Source organism: Aspergillus brasiliensis, assembly GCF_001889945.1.
Source record: "Aspergillus brasiliensis CBS 101740 unplaced genomic scaffold ASPBRscaffold_12, whole genome shotgun sequence".
Taxonomy (NCBI): Eukaryota; Fungi; Ascomycota; class Eurotiomycetes; order Eurotiales; family Aspergillaceae; genus Aspergillus; species Aspergillus brasiliensis.
Window position 1 is genome coordinate 166,386 of NW_027137453.1, and position 20,900 is coordinate 187,285.

Sequence of the window (20,900 nt, forward strand, 5' to 3'; positions counted from 1 at the left end):
AGCAGATCATCAGTATTACCGCTACTATGTCCCGAGTGAGTTAATCTTATTCCCTCAGGATACTATCCAACAGGATAACTGAATATACAGTTCTCTCTACACGGCCGAACCGCCCTCGTCACCGGCGGCGCCCGCGGGTGCGGTCTCGCGTTTGCGCGCGGACTCGCCCAAGCCGGCGCCAACGTAGCCATTTTCGACCGGATACCTCCTGAGGAAGGGTTTCTATCGATTGAGAAGGAGTATGGAGTGAAGACTGCATATTACGAGTATTCTCCCTACTCTATCTTTACCCAACACAGCAGCAGTTTAACCAATATCAATCAATCAACAGAGTCGACGTATCCTCCCTCGACTCCCTCGCCACCGGCTTCAGCGCCTTCCAAACCGACTTCCACAACGCACTAGACATCTGCGTCCCATGCGCAGGGATCAACCGCCACCAGACCTTCCTGGAGTTCAACTACGCAGACCACCAGGAACTCCTCGGGGTGAATGTCCTCGGTCTGTTCCATACGGCCCAGCTGGCGGCGCGGCAGATGATTGCCAACGGCACCAAGCATGGGAGTATCGTGCTGGTGGCGAGTATGGCGAGCCACGTGGCGGTACGGAGCCAGTTGTGCAGTGCGTATTGTGGGAGTAAGGGGGCCGTGAGGGCGATGTGTCCGGCGATTGCCAAAGAGATGGCAGAATATGTATGTTGTAGCAGAGGAGAGATGGGATGATTGTGACTGATGATGGTAGGGTATACGCGTGAATTCGATTTCGCCGGGGTATGTGAGGACGGAGATGACTGCTGCGGTGAGTTCCTAGTTTACCAACACGAAGAGAGTATTTCTGATGATAGTGTGTAGTTCCCCCATCTGATCGAAGAGTGGAAAGCGGCCGCCATGAATGGCCGCATCGCAGAACCAGAGGATATCATGGGGGCGTGTGTGTTTCTGGCCAGCGATGCCAGTTCGTACATGACGGGGCAGGATGTGATTGTAGATGGGGGGGTGACAAAGTGGTAGCAGTATTATTATCATTATCATTCTTGCAGTTAAAAATTAGCAATATCAGACTGATCATATCGCAATCAACTAATCAACTAATCAACTCCTAATCGACGTAGTTATCCCCGCATAGCAAATTGGCCCAAAAGTGGGGTTATCAGCTCTCGGCCATCAGTCCGAACCCCATTACTAGTAACCAACAACTACCTACGGAGTATAACAATCAATACTCGTCTAGAAGCGACCATGGAATTATCATCAGATTTCCCAAACCACAGAAACAATACAATGTCCCCCAGCGCCATCAACGAGGGCTTCCCCAGCCCTGCTACCACCGTCCCCACCACCACAGTCGTGGTCGTAGGCGCTGGTCCTTCGGGCTTAATGCTAACGTACCCTCACCACTATCTAACCACTACTAAATTCTCTCCATCAACTAACCATGGAATAAACAGAAATAACCTCCTCCGCTACGGCACCCCCGTCCTCCTCCTCGATGACCGCCCTACAGCCACCTCCACCGGAAAAGCCGACGGCCTGCAGCCCAAAACCATCGAGACACTAAAACAGCTGCGACTATCGGATGAGTTGCTTCGCAATGGAGCTAGGGTGTATGATATTTGTTTCTGGGTACCTCCCCTTCCCTCTTTAACCGCCGGATCCATCAGTAAAGATACTAATGCTTGATAATGACTAGGAATCCACCCCTGAATCAACCCTCCACCGCACATCCCGCCAAACGCACTACCCAGACCACCTCGTCGGCGCATCCGACCCATACATTCTCCTCGCGCACCAAGGCATGCTCGAGGACGTCTTAATCAAAGATATCGAAGCCCGAGGGGGTAGTGTTCAGCGAAACAGCCCATTCATATCCGTCTCCAAGACAGTAGATGGAAGTGGAGAACTGGAAGTTACCTATGAAGACAGAAGCACAGCTACCACGAAAGTAATCCGCACGAAATACCTCGTTGGCTGTGACGGCGCCAGATCCAGAGTCCGCGACTTTATCCCCGGAGCGCAGTTGGAGGGCGAGATGAGTAATGCTTCTTGGGGGGTTTTGGATGGTATTCATCTATTCTATTTACTTCTACTTCATTTACTTCCGTTGTGTCTCTTGGTATCAGTGGAGAGTGTTAACTGGTATATTTATAGGAACCATCGATACCGACTTCCCCGACCTATGGAGCAAAGTCGCCGTTCGGTCACACACCGCGGGATCGATTCTCTGGATTCCGAGGGAACGCGGTATGACGCGACTATATGTCGAGCTGAGCTCGACCGACGGAGAACGAGTCGATAGGGCCAAGGCCACGCCGGAGTATGTGATGAATCGGGCGAGGGAGGCGATGTATCCATTCAAGCTGGAGTGGAAGGATATTGGTACCCCCCCTCCCACTACCCCTTCTAACTCTGTCTTAGTGCATACTGATCAAGTAGAATGGTTCGGCAACTACGTCGTCGGACAACGCGTCGCTAGTCACTTCAGTGATCCCGACAACCAGATCTTCATTGCCGGTGATGTACATCCCCCAACACCTCCTCCATTACTACCAAGGTATTGATAGATAAACAGGCAGGCCACGTGCACTCCGCCCTAGCCGCCCAAGGCGCCAACACCAGCATGCACGACAGCGTGAACCTCGCCTGGAAACTGAACCTCGTGGCACGAGGACTCGCACCATCTTCCTTACTAGATACATACTCGTCGGAACGACGCAAAATCGCCAACGACCTCATCGCCTTCGACGCGGGACATGTCGCGGCATTCGAGCAAGGCGAGGCGGCACTCGCGAGGAACTTTGAAGAGAATATTCGGTTTATTTCTGGAGTTGGGGCGGAGTATAATACTAGTGTTCTTACAAACCCTAACGGTGGTAAAGTATATGGTGGAATCCCCACTGGAACACTGACTCGTCCAGCGAAAGTGACGCGGTATATCGATGCGAATCCGGTGGATTTACAACTTGATATTCCGATGATGGGTCAGTTCAGGGTACTTTTGTTTGTGTCGGATGTTGTTAGTGATAATGGGAAGGGGTTCTTGGGTGGATTTTGTACTGGGGATGGTGTGGTGGATGGGTTGAATACAACGGCAAAAGAGTCGTATAGGAAGTATCCTCGTGGGATAAGTGAGGGGGATAAGTATTCTTCGTTGGAGAGGTATACGGTCGTGTCGGAGGTGGTGACGTATGGGTTGGTGACCAGGAGTCTGAAGGGGCAGTTTGAGTTGGCGGATTTACCTGACTTGTTGCAGAAGAGTCGATGGACGGTGTATTTGGATGATGTGGAGGGTGGTGAAGGGTGTACTGGGAAGTGGATGGGGAGATTGGAGACGGGGCAAGTTGGGGTGATGGTCGTGAGGCCGGATGGGTATGTTGGCGCCAAGTGGGTTGGTGAATCGAGTGAGGAATGGGGATCAAAGGCAGCGGAGTGGGTTGGGGAGTATGTGAGCTGTAAATCTGTGGGATGCTAGATGTGTGTTTGATATTTACATATTTTGTTAATTGATAGGGAGTCAAAGTAAAGAAGCAATTGCTCAAAGACAGTTAGAGACCTAATGGTATTGTGAGAATAGTCTACTAATGCTCATGCTCATCATAGGACCAGCCTTATATTATATATAGTATACCAGTCAACACCACGACGTTCAGTAATCCGTCTGATGCACCATACATGCCGAACATCCATGCAAGCAAACAAAGGAGAGTCAATGAGTGACGACGGTCAGATGCAGATGCACATAAGCCATAAACCAAAAGCAGAAGCACACACGCTCACAGTCTGATACAATACATCCACCAAACAATCACATAGGAAACATCAAAAACATAGGAAAGAAGCATAAACAGAAGAAGCATAAAATCATCAAACAGGAAACTTCACCCCCGTCCGATCCGTCATCCGAGGCTGCGACAGCACCCTAGGCAAAGCCCTGGCCTTCGGATCTTGGTTAAACCTCAAGCGATCGCGCTTCAGGTTGAACAACCGGACCATGCAACTCATGGCCTGCTCCTCAGACAACTGCATCGCCGGCAGAGCACTAAGACTGCTGCTGCTATCCAGCGGCAGATCCTTCACACACGCCGCGACCATCCAGCGCACCAAGACCTCCACATCCCGGGCATTGCTCCAGCAAGGGAACATGGACAGGATCTGCACGGCGCGGGTGAACTCGCGATGGCTCGGCGTGCGCGGGTCCGTCAGATACAACCGGGGACCCTTGATCTGCTGCTCGTCCAGCTTGCGGTCCAGCAAACGGAGACATTCGCGGGGCGTCGGGTTGCGGAAGACAATCTCTTCCTGGAACAGCGCGGACAGGCGTGGCCGGTTGGCCAGCAGCTGGTCCATTTCCTGGGCCGGTCCGGCGAGGATCACCACCATCGTGGAGGCGTACTTGGGCAGTAGGTAGACGAGCTCGTCCACGGCCTGCGTGGTGTCGGCGTCTGCGAGTCGGTGGGCGTCTTCGATGAAGAGCACCTTGCCCTTGCCTTGGTCAAGTTGCGAGCGCGACCGTGCCGAGGTTGGGTAGACGTTGGGTGCTACTAGGTCGGCGACCGAGCATTGCACCAAGGCTCCGTCGCTAAGGACCCCCATTTTGTAGTAGAGGGTGCCTAGCTGGCGGGCGACGGTCTTCTTACCGGTACCTATGATCTCGTTAGCCATGGCATTGATATGATTTTGAGGGAGGAGCTTACCTGGTGCGCCCTTGAAGACAAACGCAGCGGGCATGCGTGCGCCCGGATCCAGCCCCTGCAGCCAGGCGGCCTTCATCTCATTGTGGTACCGCTTCAGAATGGAGATGATGTCGTCGGGCACGATGGAATGGCGCAGCTCCTCGCGGAAGACCAGCGCCGTCGTGCCGCCCACCAGCTCCGGGTTGAAGTCGCGTCCCTCGAGGAGACGTTCGACCGGCTGCGCGCTAGGACCGGTACGCGACCGGCGCTCAAAGTGATAGATAGCTGCCGCAAGCAGATGCTCGACGGCGCGGGCGTTGTCAAAGTCCTTGCGCATGCGGGCATTGTCGAGGGTGTCCATAGCCGCCTGGAAAGCCTCCGGGGTGGCATCGAGATCCTGCTCGTCGAGCCTGCTCTGGAAGAGCTCTTCCATGTGCTCCCGAGTCAACGCGGAGAAACGCACCAGCTGGGTCTCAAACCCCCGGGCTTTGGCGCCCGCGCGGTGCAGGAACTGGCTGATGCTGTCGTGCGTACCGACCAGGATGGTGCAGTGGTTGTCGCGCGGCGCCGCGAGGATGTCGATGACCGCGTCCGGCACGGTCGGGCGCTCCTGGCGATCGGAGTCGACGTCGACAACGAGGACATTGCCCATCGTCGACTCGACGGTCGCGCGGAGTTGCTCTTCGGGCAGATCACAGAGAGCCGATAGCGGTTTCACACGGACTAACTCGTCAGTACGTATCTCATGGCATTAATTCGGGCAGCTACTTACCCTCTCCACCATTCAACACTCCCAAGTCCACCAAGATCTGGGCATACAGCCGGATGGCCGTGCTCTTGCCGGTGCCTGGGGGCCCTGCAAAGATGCGATTGACCCGCAGGGGCAGACGACGCTGGTTGCGGATCTCGCGATAGTAATTCTCCTCGGTCGTGTCGAACACTTCCGCCACCGAGGCCTTGACGGCGTCCTGGCCGATCAGCTTCTGCATGGCTTCCCAGGCTTCGCTGGTCGACCGGGTCTCCGCCGGACTCGGACCCAGAACATCGTCCTTGGAGAAGAAAAAGTAGTCCACCTCGTCCATGCCGCTGTCCTGCTGGTCCGTCAAGCACTGCGCCTGACGCTGCGCAATGCTCTTGACCATCTCGCGCACGGCGTGGGCGTTGGTGAATCCCTTGGCCGCGCGCCCCCGGACCAGCCGGCGAGCTGCAGCCTGCATGTAGGTGCCCTCGAGGCCGCCCTCGACCTGCATGCGACCGTTGTATTCGGTGATGATGCGGCGGGCCAGCAGCTGCGTCAGCTGCTGGCGATCAAAGTCGTTGAAGCGCAGCGAGCTGCAGATCCGTTGCTGGAGCGCGGGGTTCTCGCGCAAGAAGCGGTTGATCTCGTCGGCCTCGCCGGTGAAAATGACGATGATGCGGCCGATGTTGCGCTCCATCGCGTGGCGGATATCCTCGAGAGCCTGCTCGGTGGCCGGCGTCGGGGGCGCGTCCATCAGGGTGTGCGGATGGTCGACGATGAGCACGCCGGCTGTCTGCACCGGCGCGTTGGCGTCCGTCATGTTGCGCAGCAGTTGCTGCACTCCGTCGGGACCCCGGCTAGCCAAATCAGCGCCGGTCGTCTCACAGACGGTATGGGAATCACAGATGCCCATGGCGTACAGCATCTTGGCGTAGATGCGGGCGACGGTGGTCTTGCCGGTCCCGGGATTCCCCAGGAAGGCGATGTTGTACCACTCGCTCTTGGGGTCCCGTCCATGGCGACGGCAGATCTGCACCCAGGTCTGGACGCCATGCAGCTGGCGCTTGACGTTGTCGTGGCCGACCAGACTGTCCAGCTCCTGGACTGCCTCCTCCCGGGCGGTTTCGCGATTTTGACGGTCGCGCTCGGCCAGTTCCTCTGGCGTCGGCTGGGGAGGGACGGGCGTCCGAGGCAGACTCTCGGGCGGTCGTTGTGATGATGTTTCGGGCTCTGATCGGGCAGGAGCCTGAATCTGTGTCTGGGACTGTGCCATGATGCGAGGCGTGGTCTGCGCGGGAGTCTGCGTCGACGCGGTCGACTGCTGCGGTCGCTTGGAGGACCACAGCGAAAAGGGGAAGAAAGGGAACCGCGATGTCGATGACGGCCGGGTCATCGAGCAGTCCATGTTGTTGCGAAATGGATAGACAAACAGTCGTGCAAGAAGGGGCCCGACGATCGGGAGCATGAAGGGATGAAAGATGAAAGACTTGGTCATTCACAGAAGAGCAAGTCAATAGTCAGGAGGGGTTTGCAGTGTTGGAAAATCTCCTGAAGCTGGCGTCCTCATGGCCATATTTATCAGCCATGTCCGGCTGGGCAGCAGAAATCCCCGAGTGAAGCAGTCCGGCAGTCATGGAAGACAAGTGCAGTCAGACACCTTTCTTCCGGACTGCCTATGATGGGGCGACAGGTAGTGAGTGGCCGGACGCCAGCCATGGTTGGTCGTTTCCGGGTTTGGACGAAAAGTGAAGCCATTCACCGCCACTTGTGCAGCCCAACGGCCAGGCAAAGCATCCTGTCATCGCGACGAGCTTGTTGGAGTGGAGCTCGTCTGGGGGAATGATGGCTGGTGTCCTGGACAGGCACGCTCCAAGTGTCGCGAATCGACCTTGCTGAAACACCAAACATGAAACAGTGATGAAAGCAGAATGGGGACAGGGACGCCCTGGCCAAGGGGCAGGAATCCATGGGGGGATACCGTGATGCGGTGGATATTGACAGCCAGCAGCTGCAGGGCTGCAATGGAACCAGTCGAGATAATCGAAGAGAGAGTTAGTTAGTAGTTAGTGACTCCCAAGACTACTGACTAGTGGCTGATCTGGCGCATCCGCAGCCTATCAGTTCCCTGGCCAACTCACCCACTGAGCCACTTGAGCTGTCGCCTCGTCCAACTTTCCCAAATCTATTCCTCAGTGCATTCTCAATCGATCCTCCGGTTGATACTTATGATGGGTCTCTCTCCGCCTGCGGGCCATCCTCGACGTTCGTGTTCTCCTCCTCTGCCTGGCTTTTCTCCAGGCACCCGATAGACTAGATCAGCCTGTGGAATGCGATGCGGAGCTAGCATCACGTCATTCTCCTCGTCTTCCTCTGACTCACGAAGAAATCCTAACTAACTAACTAACGAAGTAGTTACTCTCCCTGCTGACAAACATGTGATGCGAGAATAACCACCGAGTCTATCGCGGCTGTCGCTGCCTCAGGCTGTCGAGACAATGGAGGCGATGGACAACCCGATCAGCCCAACTGGTCCAACCTCTCAATGCGGCCTAATCGACTGAACAACTGGCTCGCCTTGTCATCGGCAATAGCATCAGCCTTCCTGAAGCATCCCACTTTTGCTGAAAATAGACACCTCCATCCATAATCTGGTTTTGCCTTGCGATCGCACCCGCGATACCCAAATAGTTCCCAAGGCACCAAGGCACCAAGGCAACAACGGGGTGGTGCTCTGCTCGACTTCATACCTGCCAAACAATCACCGACGAGACTTGTCGCTTCGCTTCATTCAGGTCGCATAATCCATCTATCTAGTTCCCTCGGTTCGATTGAGATTCAATCTCCCTTCGAATGCGATCCACGTCGTCTGCCTCAGTACCGTTTGCGCACGCGACACCATACCCTCGATATCTCCCCGGCTCCGAATACAACCGACCATATTTCCGCGGTCGCATTCGCCATCTACACCATCTTGTCGATGAGTTTGACCTTTACGGATTCGAAGATCCCATGCAGACACTGTACGAACACTCGGGCCTTGAAGACGGAGAAAGAGATGGTGGGGGCCTGGATGCCTCGCGGTGAGAGATGATCAGCCCATACATTACACCTATGAATTAGATCTACCTGCCTCTATAAGAATAGACCTGGTGTTTGATATTAGCCTACCCTTACCTATATCCTTAGTACAGATACTCCTTGAGCTTAGTCTACTGCTAGTACTAATCGTTTCACGGTAGATTATATTCAAGTTCAAGGGTTGTAAGAGCTGCTTAGAGCATGACTAATAAGGATGCCTAGAATATAAATACGTTAGCTATATAACTAAATATTCCAGTATCTCTGGGCTACATATGATTATCAAGATTATACTTAGCTAGGAGAGAGTATAGGAGCTATGCCTACTGCTTCAAACCCTTATATCTTCTCGTAAGCTTTTACTAAAGTACTTAAACCATATAAAAGATCTCAGAAATCACGCTGATGAAGCTATCTTAGCTATTCCTATAGCGCAGGCAGTAGATGCAGAATGATAATGACAACGTCTATTCCTAAACCTTCCAGCAACTCTGGGATGGCAGCTCTGCAATGTCAACAGTAAGTGACTTCTTGAAGTCAGTCCGAAGGGAGAAAGAAGATAGAATGCCTCTCACTAGTGGCAATCCTCCTCATAGTAACAATACCTAAATCTGTTCTGATGACCATAATTATCATGACTTATTTCTCCTAGCGTTTCTCTCTGCAGCAATTCCTACATTTTGGAGTCTTCCAGTGGTCAACAGCAGGCGAGGAAATGCGATATGAATTCGGATGTAACGGGTTCTGGAGTTCTTAGAGGTTATCTGCCCCATCTTGTAATGAGGCCATTCGGAACAGTCAAGAGTACGTTGACGATAAGGGTTAGGGTCGCGACCTTCAGGTGGGTCGTTTCTTGCGGTATTTACTCTTTAGTTATATTCTGCTGATTATGTTGGTCTGTTACATCATGGTATAATAAATGGCTAATGAAACTTAGTGGTCGAAGTTGTGGATGTATTGTATGCCAACTGGCAATGCAGACTGCGGCGCTAAGCCTTCACGGGCTAATCTGATGCCTGTTGAACTTCAGCCCGCTGAGTGCTGACCATCCAACCCACGCGTTCCCCTGACTAGGTAGGATTATGCGTTTCAACATCCCTTTATCGTACATCCACCTGAGTACGTTTGGTGCAAAGTTGCCGACGCTTTTGCCATCTGGTTGCTCACGGAATAGAAAAGTTAGCAAGATCTAGCTGGACCCCATCGTCAACCCCTCCGAGGGTTCAGACTTTAGCGCGCAAAATGAGCGACCCTCTTAGTATTACCGCGAGCATAATAGCTGTGCTTCAACTGGCAGCCACCGCGACGGAGTATCTGAAGGGCATTAAGAACGGAGATTCGGATCGAGTCAAGCTTCGGGATGAGCTGCGGAGCACCACTTGCCTGCTCGAGATGCTTAGGGACCGCATTGAGGATGCGGAAGACGCAATGCCAACGTCAGAAACGGTCAGACCTTTATTTATCAAGTCCCTTGCTGGTCCAGATAGCCCACTGGTTAAATTCCAGCGCATCCTGGAGGACATCAGCGCCCAGCTCAGCCCGCAAAATAAGCTGCGTCAACGATCGTTGTCTCTGACATGGCCCTTCACCAAAAAGGATATCGCGGACAAATTTGGCTGGCTTGGAACGACTGAACAGCCATTTCATTCTCGTCATGCAGAATGACCTCGTGTATGGCTCTTGCCCCGTGTCGCTTCCAGTTTTCTTGGTGTCTTGCCCCATACTAACCGCGCGAGTATAGGCAGCTTGCACAGTCATCCTACCAGCTTACACAGTCATCCCATGAGCGCATAGTAGATCTGGGGGAGAAGGTCGACCAAACCCGCAGGCAAAATCAACAGGATGAGACTCAGAAAATCATTCTCTGGCTCGGCACCCTCTCGTTTCGGGAGGAGCACCTTGCGATCCTGGAAAGTGTGCAGCCGGGAACGGGTGGCTGGTTCACCAAACATGAGACCCTTCGTGCCTGGCTGGATGGCAAGATCGGCATGCTGTGGTGTCCTGGGCTACGTAAGTTCACAGGTCTCTCTGCTCAACGGATTAGGGTGCTAATCCTTGTTTGTTAGCTGGCGCTGGCAAAACACGACTGATGTCAGTAGTGATTCCCAGTATGTATCGGAGGAATTGGAATGACAGCTAATGCATATACCAGGTCTATCGTTATTGATCTTCTTGAATATGACCCGACCTCGAAGAACAGTCTCTACACCTATATTTATTGTAACTATAATCGCCGAAAAGAACAGACTTCTGCTGCTCTGCTATCAAGTATGGTTCAGCAGGTACTTCAGCATTCCTCAAGCGAGGAAATCCCACCTGAAGTGCAGGCACTCTATAATTCGCACAAGGAATACGGCACGCGTCCCACAACGAAAGAGCTGACAGAAGTACTGGGAAAGCTGACGTCAAGATATGAAACGCTGTTTGTCGTCTTGGACGCTCTGGACGAATGCAGCGAGTCCGAGGAAGACACTCTCCGGTTTTTGTCAACCGTGCAATCCATCGGCTCGAATGTTCGGATTATGTGTAGTTCGCGCTTTTCTACTACCTTCGATGCGTCTCTCGGTTCGTCCAAGAAACTTGAGATATATGCGCGGGACGAGGACATCAAAATGTTGCTGGATTCCGAGATAAGCCAGCAGCCCAGGCTCTCGAAGCATGCCCGCTCTGATCCAGACCTGAGAACGGAGATCATTGATTCCGTCACTGGGGAGTGCCAGGGAATGTGAGAGCAATCGGCGCCATGCTGCTATGCAGGCTATTCAGCTAAAACACTACTACAGGTTTCTCCTTGCCAAACTGCACCTCGAGTCTCTCTCCACCAAAATCAATCGAAAGGCAGTGCGATCAGCCTTGCGTACGCTCCCTACAACTTTAGATGACACATACACGGAAGCCCTCCAAAGGATATATGACCAGCCAGCTGATACTGTCGGACTGGCGGAGACAGTGCTGTTCTGGGTGATTTGCGCCCGTCAAACCCTGACAGTCACGCAGGTACAACACATGTACGCCACGCAAGAGCTACCGGACGACACAGTCCTCGAAGATGAAGATCTCCCAGATGCGGACATTCTGACTGGGGCCTGCAATGGTCTCATCACTGTCGATCGCGAGATGCTGACCATTCATGCCATTCACTACACCGTCCATCAATACTTCGAACGGTCTCATGGCCAGAAGCTGCTGGCTGCCAAAATGAGTTGAGTTTAACCAAAGTTAGCTTGGCATATTTGGCTCTCCCGAACTTCTCATCTGGCTTCTGTACAAGTGATGCGGCCATGCTCCAGCGTCTAACGGAATATCCCTTCCTGGAATACGCTGCCCAACATTGGGGCTCGGAGAAGGATGTTGTTGAGGCAGACGAGGTTTGGCAGAATCTCGATCGACTTTTCTCCAATCCAGCGGTGATGGAAATGATCAGCCAGGCTTGGAGTCTTCCAAGTGGTCGCTATCCCAACTGGAGTCAGGAATTCCCCCGCAAGTGCCCGGCGCTCGTCCTCGCCGCGGCCTTTGATCTTCCAGCTACCCTTCAACACCTGATCGCAAACGGCCACGACGTTGAAGGCAAAGGAACCGATAAGGAGACCGCCCTCATCCGGGCCGCAACCTTTGGCCATACGGAGAATGTACGAGTTCTCCTGGAGCTAGGAGCTGCAGTTAACGCTCAGGACTATATGGGTGAAACGGCTCTACAAAGAGCTGCTCGAAACGGGCACGCAAGCGTCATCCGTGTGCTGCTAGATAGAGGCGCATCCGTGAATAACAAAGCACACAACGATTTCACCCCAATTATGTCGGCTGTATCCAGCGGGAATATCGACGCTGTTCGCATGATCGTGGAAGCGGGTGCAGAGCTGATGGTGGAGGCGGAATGGGGAGATTCTGCTTTGAGTATGGCTGTACGGAGCGGACTAGAAGCTATCGCGACTCTTCTTGCGCACCACGGTGCTCTCCTGCCTCGCGGAGTGGTTGGTCGTCGTGCTTCCATTATTGCCTCTCGGAGAGGGCTACAACGCTTGGTGCGACGCCTGACGCTTGACTATGATACCGTTGCCGCGAGACCTTTACAGCGACAGTCGTCTAGGCTTATGGGCGGACTACCCGAGATACTTGAAGCACCACGGGAAACGCCGTCAGATCCCCCGACGGATGAGGTCTCTTTTGGTGAGCTCATGGAGGAGTATGATATCATGACTGGCTTCGATCAGCGATACAACTTGATGCAGCAGATCGGAAGGGGCCATTTTGCCGACGTGTACCTCTGCTCCAACCGAGTTACGGGCGTTGACTTTGCGGTCAAGATGTTCCAGGGGCAGGAACCGCTCAGTTCGTCAGGCTTGAAGTACTTACATCACGAGATCAGGTTGCTACGCGAACTCAAGAAACATTCTCATGCAAATCTTGCGAGGATGGCGGATCTATTCGCAGACTTTGAGAAGAATAGGATCTGCCTTGTCATGGATCTCGGGCGAGAAGGGGACCTCTTTGATGCGATCATCGTGAAGAAAAAGTTCACCGAGACCGAAACACGGATTATATTCACTCAGTTATTGTCTGCTATCAGATTCCTAGTGAGTTCCCCCCATTTGCTAAGGAGTCAGAACCTGATATATACTAGCACAACCGTGGATGGGTCCACCGCGACATCAAACCCGAGAATATTCTTGTAATGGACAAGAACCTTACAATCCAGTTAACCGACTTTGGGCAAGCAAAGAACCTCCACACAGAGTCGGGAGTACTTCAGTGGACAACGACATTGTGGAACTCCAACCTGTACGTATTCCTGGTTCCTGGTTCACCTACCGGCAATTGTTGAAATTCCTTTAGATGTGGCCCCGGAGATCATTCAACCGGCTGGCAGCCGTCGCTACGGAGTCCTGGTGGATGTGTGGTCGTCTGGTGTCGTCTTATACATCTGTTTGTGCGGGTTTCCCCCTTCTCTGATGAACTGTACACGGAAGAAAACCCGTTTGTTCTCGCCCAACAGATCAAGATGGGCCGATTTGATTACCCATCACCTTACTGGGATGACGTTGGCGATCCTGCTCTGGATCTCATTGATAGAATGCTGACAGTAGATGTGCACGAACGCTGGACACCCGAGCAATGCCTTGCACACCCGTGGATGTGCGAAGAATCTTCTCTATCACCAGGTTCGGCGAGCGATGCTGATAGAGCCCTTTCTGTAGACGCTGGGAGTGATCAGAAGTAGCTGAGACAGCCCTTTGATAGCGAAGGGAAGTGAGTGAGTGGTAGCAGGATCATTGGTACGATGCGCGGACGTTTACTCTGGTTATATATACCCGCGCCGTCCATCTTCTTCTACACGACTATAAAGAGTATGCGTCAGCTGGGATAGGATTATTTGGATTGAGAACACAGCTCATAGAGGTCTATGCACACTGTCTCGCCTCCAACAGCCTCCAACCTATCGGCCACAGCACGTCTTCCTATCCATCTTAACTAGACCTCCAGGTCAAATCACCCTCACTGAGTCCCCTGATATTCCCAACAGCATTTAAACATATATCGCAAATCCTCCGCTGGCTTTTTGCCATCTGTATATCTGATGTGACAAAACACTATATAATAGCTTCCTGTCCCACACACAGCAAGTCTCTCTGCATCGTATGTCTTTCATTATAGAGTCTGGATTATCTTCATGTTCAATTCACAATTTGCTTTCTAGGCTTCGGTATGTGACTATGACCGGTATGCTTGAGGGTTCTTGGCTTATATTCAAGTCTTCTAATATTTTTTTTTTGTTATGAAAGAGAGTTACAATAGCAACAAGAATATCTGAACGGGCCCGGTATAGGATCCCGGAGAATGTAGAAATTAAGATACCTTCAGAATTACAGTACGTGTTTTAATATTACTATATCACTAGTCACTAGTAGCAAGCAAGATATTTCTTCTCCATAATAATATTTAGAACAGTCCGATATGTACCAAATAGTACTAATTATATATTGAATAATAAAATAACCCGACAAGGCAGTTATCTGATCTCACTGAAGCCGGATGTTAGTAGCCAAGTGTCTCGATCTAGAGATCTACGTCGTTACTCAGCTTTATTACTATTGAATTCGGGTTCAAGTATCTACTAGTACTAGTACTACAGGTCGTAAAGAACTCTGGTACTTATTACTACTGTGAGCTTAACCTGACGATAATGCAAGCGAAAGGCAAAGGAATGAGAACAAATACGAAGGACTCGGAACACCGATGAACAATATACATTAACCACGAAGCCTCCATATATACGCCTAACCTACTAGTATATACCCTACAAGGAACCTAACTACACACACTTCTATCTACTCAAGAACTGCCGACACCACCATCGACGCATACTTCTTGATCCCCGTCTTGGCCGGCCTGGCCTCGACATCCGCCACATCGGCATAGAACCGCCGGGGCCCATCCAGATCAATCGTGCGTGCATCCACCCACCACCGTCCGCGGTAGTAGCAGCGCGCACCGATGTACAGCACCACGATCGCCACCACGGAAACATAGTTCGCGAAGAAGCCCTTGGCCGTGGGGTTGCCGCCCAGGGGCCATAAACTCAGGTAGAACTCGGCGATGATCAGCAGAATGCACCAGGTCAATCCCCAGATGGCGCCGTAGGGGTAGGTCCAGGACCGCCAGGGGAGGTCTTCGACGGAGCGCCCTTGGATCTTCCAGGCGTAGCGCATGCGGAGGTGAGAAAGGCAGATGGTACCCCATCCGAAGAGTGTGAAGAGAGAGGTCAGGTTCGAGAACCAGGTGAAGACGGTCGAGCCCTTGTTGTTCACGTTGAGGTAGGCGAGGCCGCCACCGATGAGGAGTGTGATGAAGAGTCCGGCGACGGGGCGACCGGCTTTGTCGGCCTTGCCAAAGATCTAGACGTTGTAGGCAGAGGAGTTAGTGAGGGCCGAAAGCCACGTCAGATGAGCTAGATCCTATTGGGGTAGAGGACCAACCTTCGGCGCGAGGTTCAAATGCGTCAATCCCATCAGGGTTCGCGAACCACCATAGGCAGAGATACTTCCCGTGGACAGCACAGAGATGAAGATCACCGCGTTCATGATGTGTGCCAACGGAGCAAGTCCCGCGTTGCGGTATGCAATGACAAACGGCGATGCGTTGACGCCGCTGCCGCCGAAAAGATTAGGATCCTTCGGGGACACCGTAATAGTGATCATCAACGAGCCCAGGACGTAGAACAGCGACAGACGCAACCAGATCGAGCTCACGGCGCGTGGCACCGCCTTGCGCGGATTGTCTGTCTCCGCTGCGACCAGCGCCGAGTTCTCCGATCCGGACATGGCGAAGATACAGGTAGGCATGACGGACAGGAACCCCTTGAAGCCATTGGTGAATGGCATCGAGTTCCAGTAACGGAAGCCGATCGGGCCCTCATCGGGCGCTCCGCCGGCTGAGACCACTATCAAATACGACATGGGTATGCGTCAGTCACAGAAGCAGAAGCAGATGAGAAGGAGTATGAGCCTGCTACTAACCGATCAGAGAGATGATGACCACGAAAATCCATCCGAATTTGATGCTGGAGGCAATGACTTCCACTTCGCCGAAGAAGCGCACCGCAAAGACATTGATGAAGATAATCACCACCCAAAAGATCGTAATCCAAGCCGCAATGGGCACCTTGTCGGTCCAAAAGTTCAGGACCGTGACGATACCCTAAGCAGTCAGCACAGAACACCTAGCCATGCCAGTAAGTATGTCATACCTGAAGCTCGTTTGCGATCGTGATGAAATAAGAAAACCAATAAGCCCAGCCCAGTGCAAAGGCCGCCGACCGGTCGATGAAAATCTCCGTCCACTGGGTGAATGCAGACGGCAGAGGATACATAACGGCCATCTCGCCGATCGAATGGCTGACGGACCAAATCATGGTGCCACTCAGCAGGTAGCCTATGAAGATGGCAGCCGGGCCACCATTCTCCAGCGATTCACCACTTCCCAGCCATAACCCCATACCAATTGAGGACCCCAACGCTATCATGGTGAGATGCCGCGTGGACAAGCTCCGCTTGAGATCGGTTTCGGCACCATAGTCGACATCCACCGATGCCCAGCGCTCCATGGGCTCGCCTTTTTTCTCGGCATCTTGAGGGCTCCGATTACTCGACGTTTCGTAGGCTGCCATGGCAGAGTGATCAGCCATGATGAAGGGACGGTCGATGCGATGGTGGTAAGGTGGTCAATACTAGAGAGGATAAACCACAAGAGACAGAAATCAGCAAGCCTCATCAACCGCGGCTGGGGATGCAAGGAGTATTATTATACCCTCCACGGCAGCCGTGCAACGTAGAGCAAGGGTCCCACGTCTCCCTCCCAATCACACTTGCGTGTCTCAGCGACCAATCTACTGGCAGATAAGAGGCTTTGTATCAGGCCATTAGCGGGCTTGGCTAGCATGAGGCAGAGATAAAGATAACGCCCCTGGTCCGGTCGTATTGTGCGTGCCGCAATACATTTTTAGCATTCGGCACCGGACGGACATACGCAGGAGCAGCAACCTTCTGGAAGAATACATGATGCCGTAAGCCTGGAGTAGCATGGCTGATACCAAACCCCCGGCTGCCAATTGTAGCGCTTCAACCGTGGTCGTTATCAGGACCACACGGTCTGTGCCATCAGCTGATGTGCATCCTCCAGATCCCTCTGGGCAATTGGGCATGCCGTGTTATCTTTTGCCATGAGTTGCCACAAATGATACTTCCCCCAGTGCGCCTCGTGGGTGCCCCATGTCAAAAGGGTTACATTATAGACGTCCGTCGAAAGGCTTGGGCTGAGGGGGGGGCGACTGGTGGTACAGCCAATGCGGGTGAAGGCCCAGAAACAGTCAGCCCGCCGATGAATGGCCACCTCCATGTCATGATCGCGTGGGTAGAGCAAGAGAAGGCTGTCCCCGGAGTGTGCCATATCCCTTACATCTTGAACACCGGGATCGGCGGTAACACGGTTGGCAACCAACTGGAGGAAGGCCGGGTTGATCCACCTAATCCAAGACGTGGAGTACATGAAGACACAAGGAGTACAGCCATGAAGGAGGGGGCGGAGATTAAACCAAATCGTCAGGGGGTCGAGACTCGAGAGATCCGCTATCGGGGTTTGGGCGAAGAATGGTTATCTCTGGCCGTGGTAGATAGAACTAAGAACCCTCATATCTAGTCGTTATCTGTCCAATTGGGGGAATCTGACGCGTACGCTAAACAAACCAATCAGGGCGAAAAGCGCAAAACAATTAGAGCTTGGCTCCGGCGGCCCCTCTGAGGGGATATGAATCAAGCTACTGATTTAGCTTTCGTAGTCTGTCGAGCTGCTGCTGCGCCGTCTGCTCCCGGCTGCCTGGGACGGGCCATTGGCATTGGCTTATCGTAGATATCCCCGGATTGGTGTCAGGCTGGTACACGTCGAGAGACACGGGTATCGACGGAGCTGCTGACTGATGATGGCGCCTGATTGCCTTCTATGATGACTTGATGGTTATTTCTTGTGGCACAGAGTTATGGGATTTTGGGTGGTTGGCCATCGTCGGTCAATGACTCGCCGATCGGCAAGATGGCCGGCTGGACAAGCACAAGAATAACCTCAGCGGCTGCCATATCCTACCTCGTAGTACTGCAACCTCGCCGACCAACACGTGTCTCAAACTGATCGAGAACCGAAGATCTTGCAGGGATAGCCTAATCTCTCCTTTAGCTCCTTTGCTGTCCTCCAATCCCTGGATGCTCTTGTCCTGTAGACGAGCCCTCCTTACATGAGGCCGGGAGGGACCCTTGTACTTGCACACGGTCGCATTGCTCCAACAAGAGGCCATCTGCCACGTCTCAGCCATTTGCAAGCATTATTCAACATGATCGGACGTAGAAAGCTTATAACGCCTCTGTGCCCACACTCTGGGAGATCATCGTCGAGAAATGCCGGTTTCAGGCTTCACTACCAGAGTTCACACTCAATAGCAATTGCAAGTTTTGCTTCGAATTCACCGTCAGGGAGTAAGAGATTAATAGGGTGTCTCGAGGAACATAAAGAAGATAATTAGCCGTGAAATCCGTTCTGTCGAGGCAAATCCCGAAATTGCTATGCCGGCGGCAGAAGGCGTTGTCCCTTGCGTCTCATTTTGGCTCTGGCTGACCACGGACCTGACTGGGAGTCGACAATCATACCCATCTAAGCAGTTGCTGGATTGGAGCCGAAATGACTTGAATGTTGTCTCATATTCATCCCAACAGTATGGGCCTTTGTCACTTGCTCATAGCTGCTTTGCTGCCTTCAGCTATGAAGAGACGTCAGCGTAGTCAAGATCCCCCTTGTGCGACGAATCCTGACACGCATTTTGTGGCTGTTGGTGATTGATTCTATCATGGTCATTACCCAAATCTCCAGTCGATAGGCTGTAAGGTCAAGGATCGGATGCATTGGCACGAATATTCAATTAGCACACAAAACTGGGAAAAGGCAGCCAAACCGGCATGATCGACAGAATATGACATTTCATTAGCAAGAAAGTCGATGTAAGGCAGTGGTTCCAGCATGATCAGGTCAACTTGGTACAATAAGGATAGTACTCCGTCCCGTTGTACGGGACCCCTTGAGCATGCCGTAGACTTTGACTGCTTGGATAAGGTAGAGAATACCCATCTTTGACAAATGGTAGGCACGATCAGTATCGAATTTTAATGTAGACTCCAAACGAGGCCATGTTGGGATATAATGCACGCATCATGTCGCGAAAAGCACCACTTTGGCTGGAGCTTCATAAGCGGTGGTGAGTCATTAGACTATTCCTTGGAGCCAGGGTCTTCGCCAAATTCAGTCTCCACTGGTGATATTGGCGCTCAGATCATGCTCGGAGACATGGGGCTAGTGGAGAACTGCTTTCTAAGCGATCGGAAGGATTGCTTTATTCCAGGGTCATTATTTAGCCCATGCTGCATCGGCTAAGTTGACGGCAGTCAGTATACTATAGCGTCGGCTGCCACAATAGTCGAAGAAGGCCAGCAGATTGTACAACATAGTTCTATTAGGGCGCCTGATATCCTATAGACCATTCCAGTAATTCTCCGGATTGGCAGCCTATAACCCCTGAGTAAACGGACGACCAGTGCAGAGGAATGATTGTAATTCTAGCGTATTTGGGGCCTTGCCAGTGCTGATCAGATCTCCAGTCAGCATTCATGTTGCGTCTGGCGGCGTAATGCGTCGTTGCTGCTTGACGCCCAGGGGCTCTATCTAGCATAGAGCAGGAGACGGATGAGAACGTTGGGTTTCATCTCACGTACCCCTACCCCATTCTGTTATATGAGCAGGGGATGCTGTCTCGCAAGATCTAATCGTATGATATTTTACTGCTGATTTATAGAATTGCACACGTGTAGTGGCTGTCTAGGCTCCGCTTATGGATGCATAGCAGAGGTAGGCCAATGTCGCGAGATCCAATTATGCATGGTGGTGAATCATTCTGGTGTCTGTAGGTTCATATTCAGTGACTCTTGGAGACAGTGACAGGCTTTGTATGTCGTTCAGATATATTCCCATCCATGTCGCAGCTACATCTTTCACATCGTCCGGAAGGTCTGTGAGGTCAGCAAATATTTTCTAGCAAGTCTTTGAAGGATCCTTTGGAACCGCTTGTGCCTCCACTGGCACATGGTCCACATGAGGATCGATCAGATGAACCATGTGCTCAGTAATTCATTCCGATAGTACGGAGTATTTTCCGCTTAACCTGCCTAAGTCGCATGGTGCCCTTGGCAGGATCCCTGGCAAGAAACTGCATGACTACTCCGCTTATTCCTTGATTTGATGATTCTCGTCATAATAGTTGAATGCAGTCCGAAGCTATGACCAAACAGTGGCCGTGCCAGGATGTTTCCGATTGGTCATGACAGCGCCTCCGACGAAGTGACAATAGACCGTAACTACCAAGTATCCGAAGCCATGGAGTAGGCTAATCAGTTAGTCCAGCCACACCCAGGCAGCCACCTTCCTAATCTTCGGAAAGCATCTTCATGAGATGTTCTACAATGTGTCGAGCTGCCTTGTGAGATGCGTCCAACCAGACCATGAAAGTTTGTGAGCGACATCAATCAAGGGCGGGCGATGGGGAAGGTCGATGTTCAGGCCATGAGAGAGTGCACGTAGGCATCAGTTCCAGCAACCATCACGTTACAAGTATTCGATTGGAGATTACTGGAGAACCGAGCTTCATATCCATGTCTGCCCAGCGGAGAATACGTTCAGCCTTCCTCTTCGGCAACGTTGTAACCCATGTATGGCAACATGCCGGACTGTCGGTTACACATGACATGGTCCCCAAGCGACGCCTTGCCGAGACAGACAGAATGCAATGACGGAGCCCGGCCATGGATGATAATGATTACTCCGCAT

At 52.4% G+C, this 20,900-nt stretch overlaps 5 protein-coding genes across 5 annotated transcripts; 3 read left to right on the forward strand and 2 right to left on the reverse strand.

Moving 5' to 3' along the window:
- Positions 1 to 26: 26 nt before the first annotated feature.
- Positions 27 to 3,468, forward strand: ASPBRDRAFT_57829 (uncharacterized protein; the record flags this gene model as incomplete). The annotated part of the gene is made up of 10 exons (XM_067627802.1): positions 27 to 35; positions 91 to 266; positions 332 to 692; positions 742 to 798; positions 852 to 1,003; positions 1,448 to 1,601; positions 1,690 to 2,059; positions 2,148 to 2,375; positions 2,433 to 2,515; positions 2,569 to 3,468. The coding sequence occupies 10 exons, from the start codon at positions 27 to 29 to the stop codon at positions 3,466 to 3,468; spliced, it is 2,490 nt and encodes an 829-aa protein (XP_067475690.1).
- Positions 3,469 to 3,860: 392 nt separating this feature from the next.
- Positions 3,861 to 6,813, reverse strand: GbpA (the record flags this gene model as incomplete). Its single annotated transcript, XM_067618503.1, has 3 exons — positions 3,861 to 4,639; positions 4,691 to 5,392; positions 5,442 to 6,813. 3 exons carry the CDS (start codon positions 6,811 to 6,813, stop codon positions 3,861 to 3,863), a joined length of 2,853 nt encoding a protein of 950 aa, XP_067475691.1.
- A 2,720-nt stretch (positions 6,814 to 9,533) lies between these two features.
- ASPBRDRAFT_302068 (ATP-binding protein) lies at positions 9,534 to 11,736 on the forward strand. The gene is made up of 6 exons (XM_067622742.1): positions 9,534 to 9,932; positions 10,083 to 10,157; positions 10,228 to 10,496; positions 10,553 to 10,577; positions 10,639 to 11,211; positions 11,270 to 11,736. The coding sequence occupies exons 1-6, from the start codon at positions 9,847 to 9,849 to the stop codon at positions 11,691 to 11,693; spliced, it is 1,452 nt and encodes a 483-aa protein (XP_067475692.1). The 5' UTR covers positions 9,534 to 9,846; the 3' UTR covers positions 11,694 to 11,736.
- Positions 11,737 to 14,768: 3,032 nt separating this feature from the next.
- ASPBRDRAFT_302099 (putative amino acid transporter) lies at positions 14,769 to 16,907 on the reverse strand. Its single transcript, XM_067622744.1, has 4 exons — positions 16,231 to 16,907; positions 16,001 to 16,181; positions 15,461 to 15,924; positions 14,769 to 15,379 (listed from the first exon to the last, which is right to left on the reverse strand). The coding sequence occupies exons 1-4, from the start codon at positions 16,666 to 16,668 to the stop codon at positions 14,813 to 14,815; spliced, it is 1,650 nt and encodes a 549-aa protein (XP_067475693.1). The 5' UTR covers positions 16,669 to 16,907; the 3' UTR covers positions 14,769 to 14,812.
- Positions 16,908 to 17,972, forward strand: ASPBRDRAFT_302098 (uncharacterized protein). The gene has a single exon (XM_067622743.1). The coding sequence runs from the start codon at positions 17,148 to 17,150 to the stop codon at positions 17,676 to 17,678; it is 531 nt and encodes a 176-aa protein (XP_067475694.1). The 5' UTR covers positions 16,908 to 17,147; the 3' UTR covers positions 17,679 to 17,972.
- The last annotated feature ends 2,928 nt before the right edge of the window (positions 17,973 to 20,900 follow it).

Coding starts and splice junctions, on each gene's coding strand:
- ASPBRDRAFT_302099 (XM_067622744.1), bottom strand. CDS start 16,668: ATGGCTGATCACTCTGCCATGGCAGCCTACGAAACGTCGAGTAATCGG. Junction 16,182..16,230: donor CGATCGCAAACGAGCTTCAG/GTATGACATACT, acceptor CTGACTGCTTAG/GGTATCGTCACGGTCCTGAA. Junction 15,380..15,460: donor ATTTGAACCTCGCGCCGAAG/GTTGGTCCTCTA, acceptor TACAACGTCTAG/ATCTTTGGCAAGGCCGACAA.
- ASPBRDRAFT_302098 (XM_067622743.1), top strand. CDS start 17,148: ATGTGCATCCTCCAGATCCCTCTGGGCAATTGGGCATGCCGTGTTATC.
- ASPBRDRAFT_302068 (XM_067622742.1), top strand. CDS start 9,847: ATGAGCTGCGGAGCACCACTTGCCTGCTCGAGATGCTTAGGGACCGCA. Junction 10,158..10,227: donor GTCATGCAGAATGACCTCGT/GTATGGCTCTTG, acceptor GCGCGAGTATAG/GCAGCTTGCACAGTCATCCT. Junction 10,578..10,638: donor GCTGGCAAAACACGACTGAT/GTCAGTAGTGAT, acceptor TGCATATACCAG/GTCTATCGTTATTGATCTTC.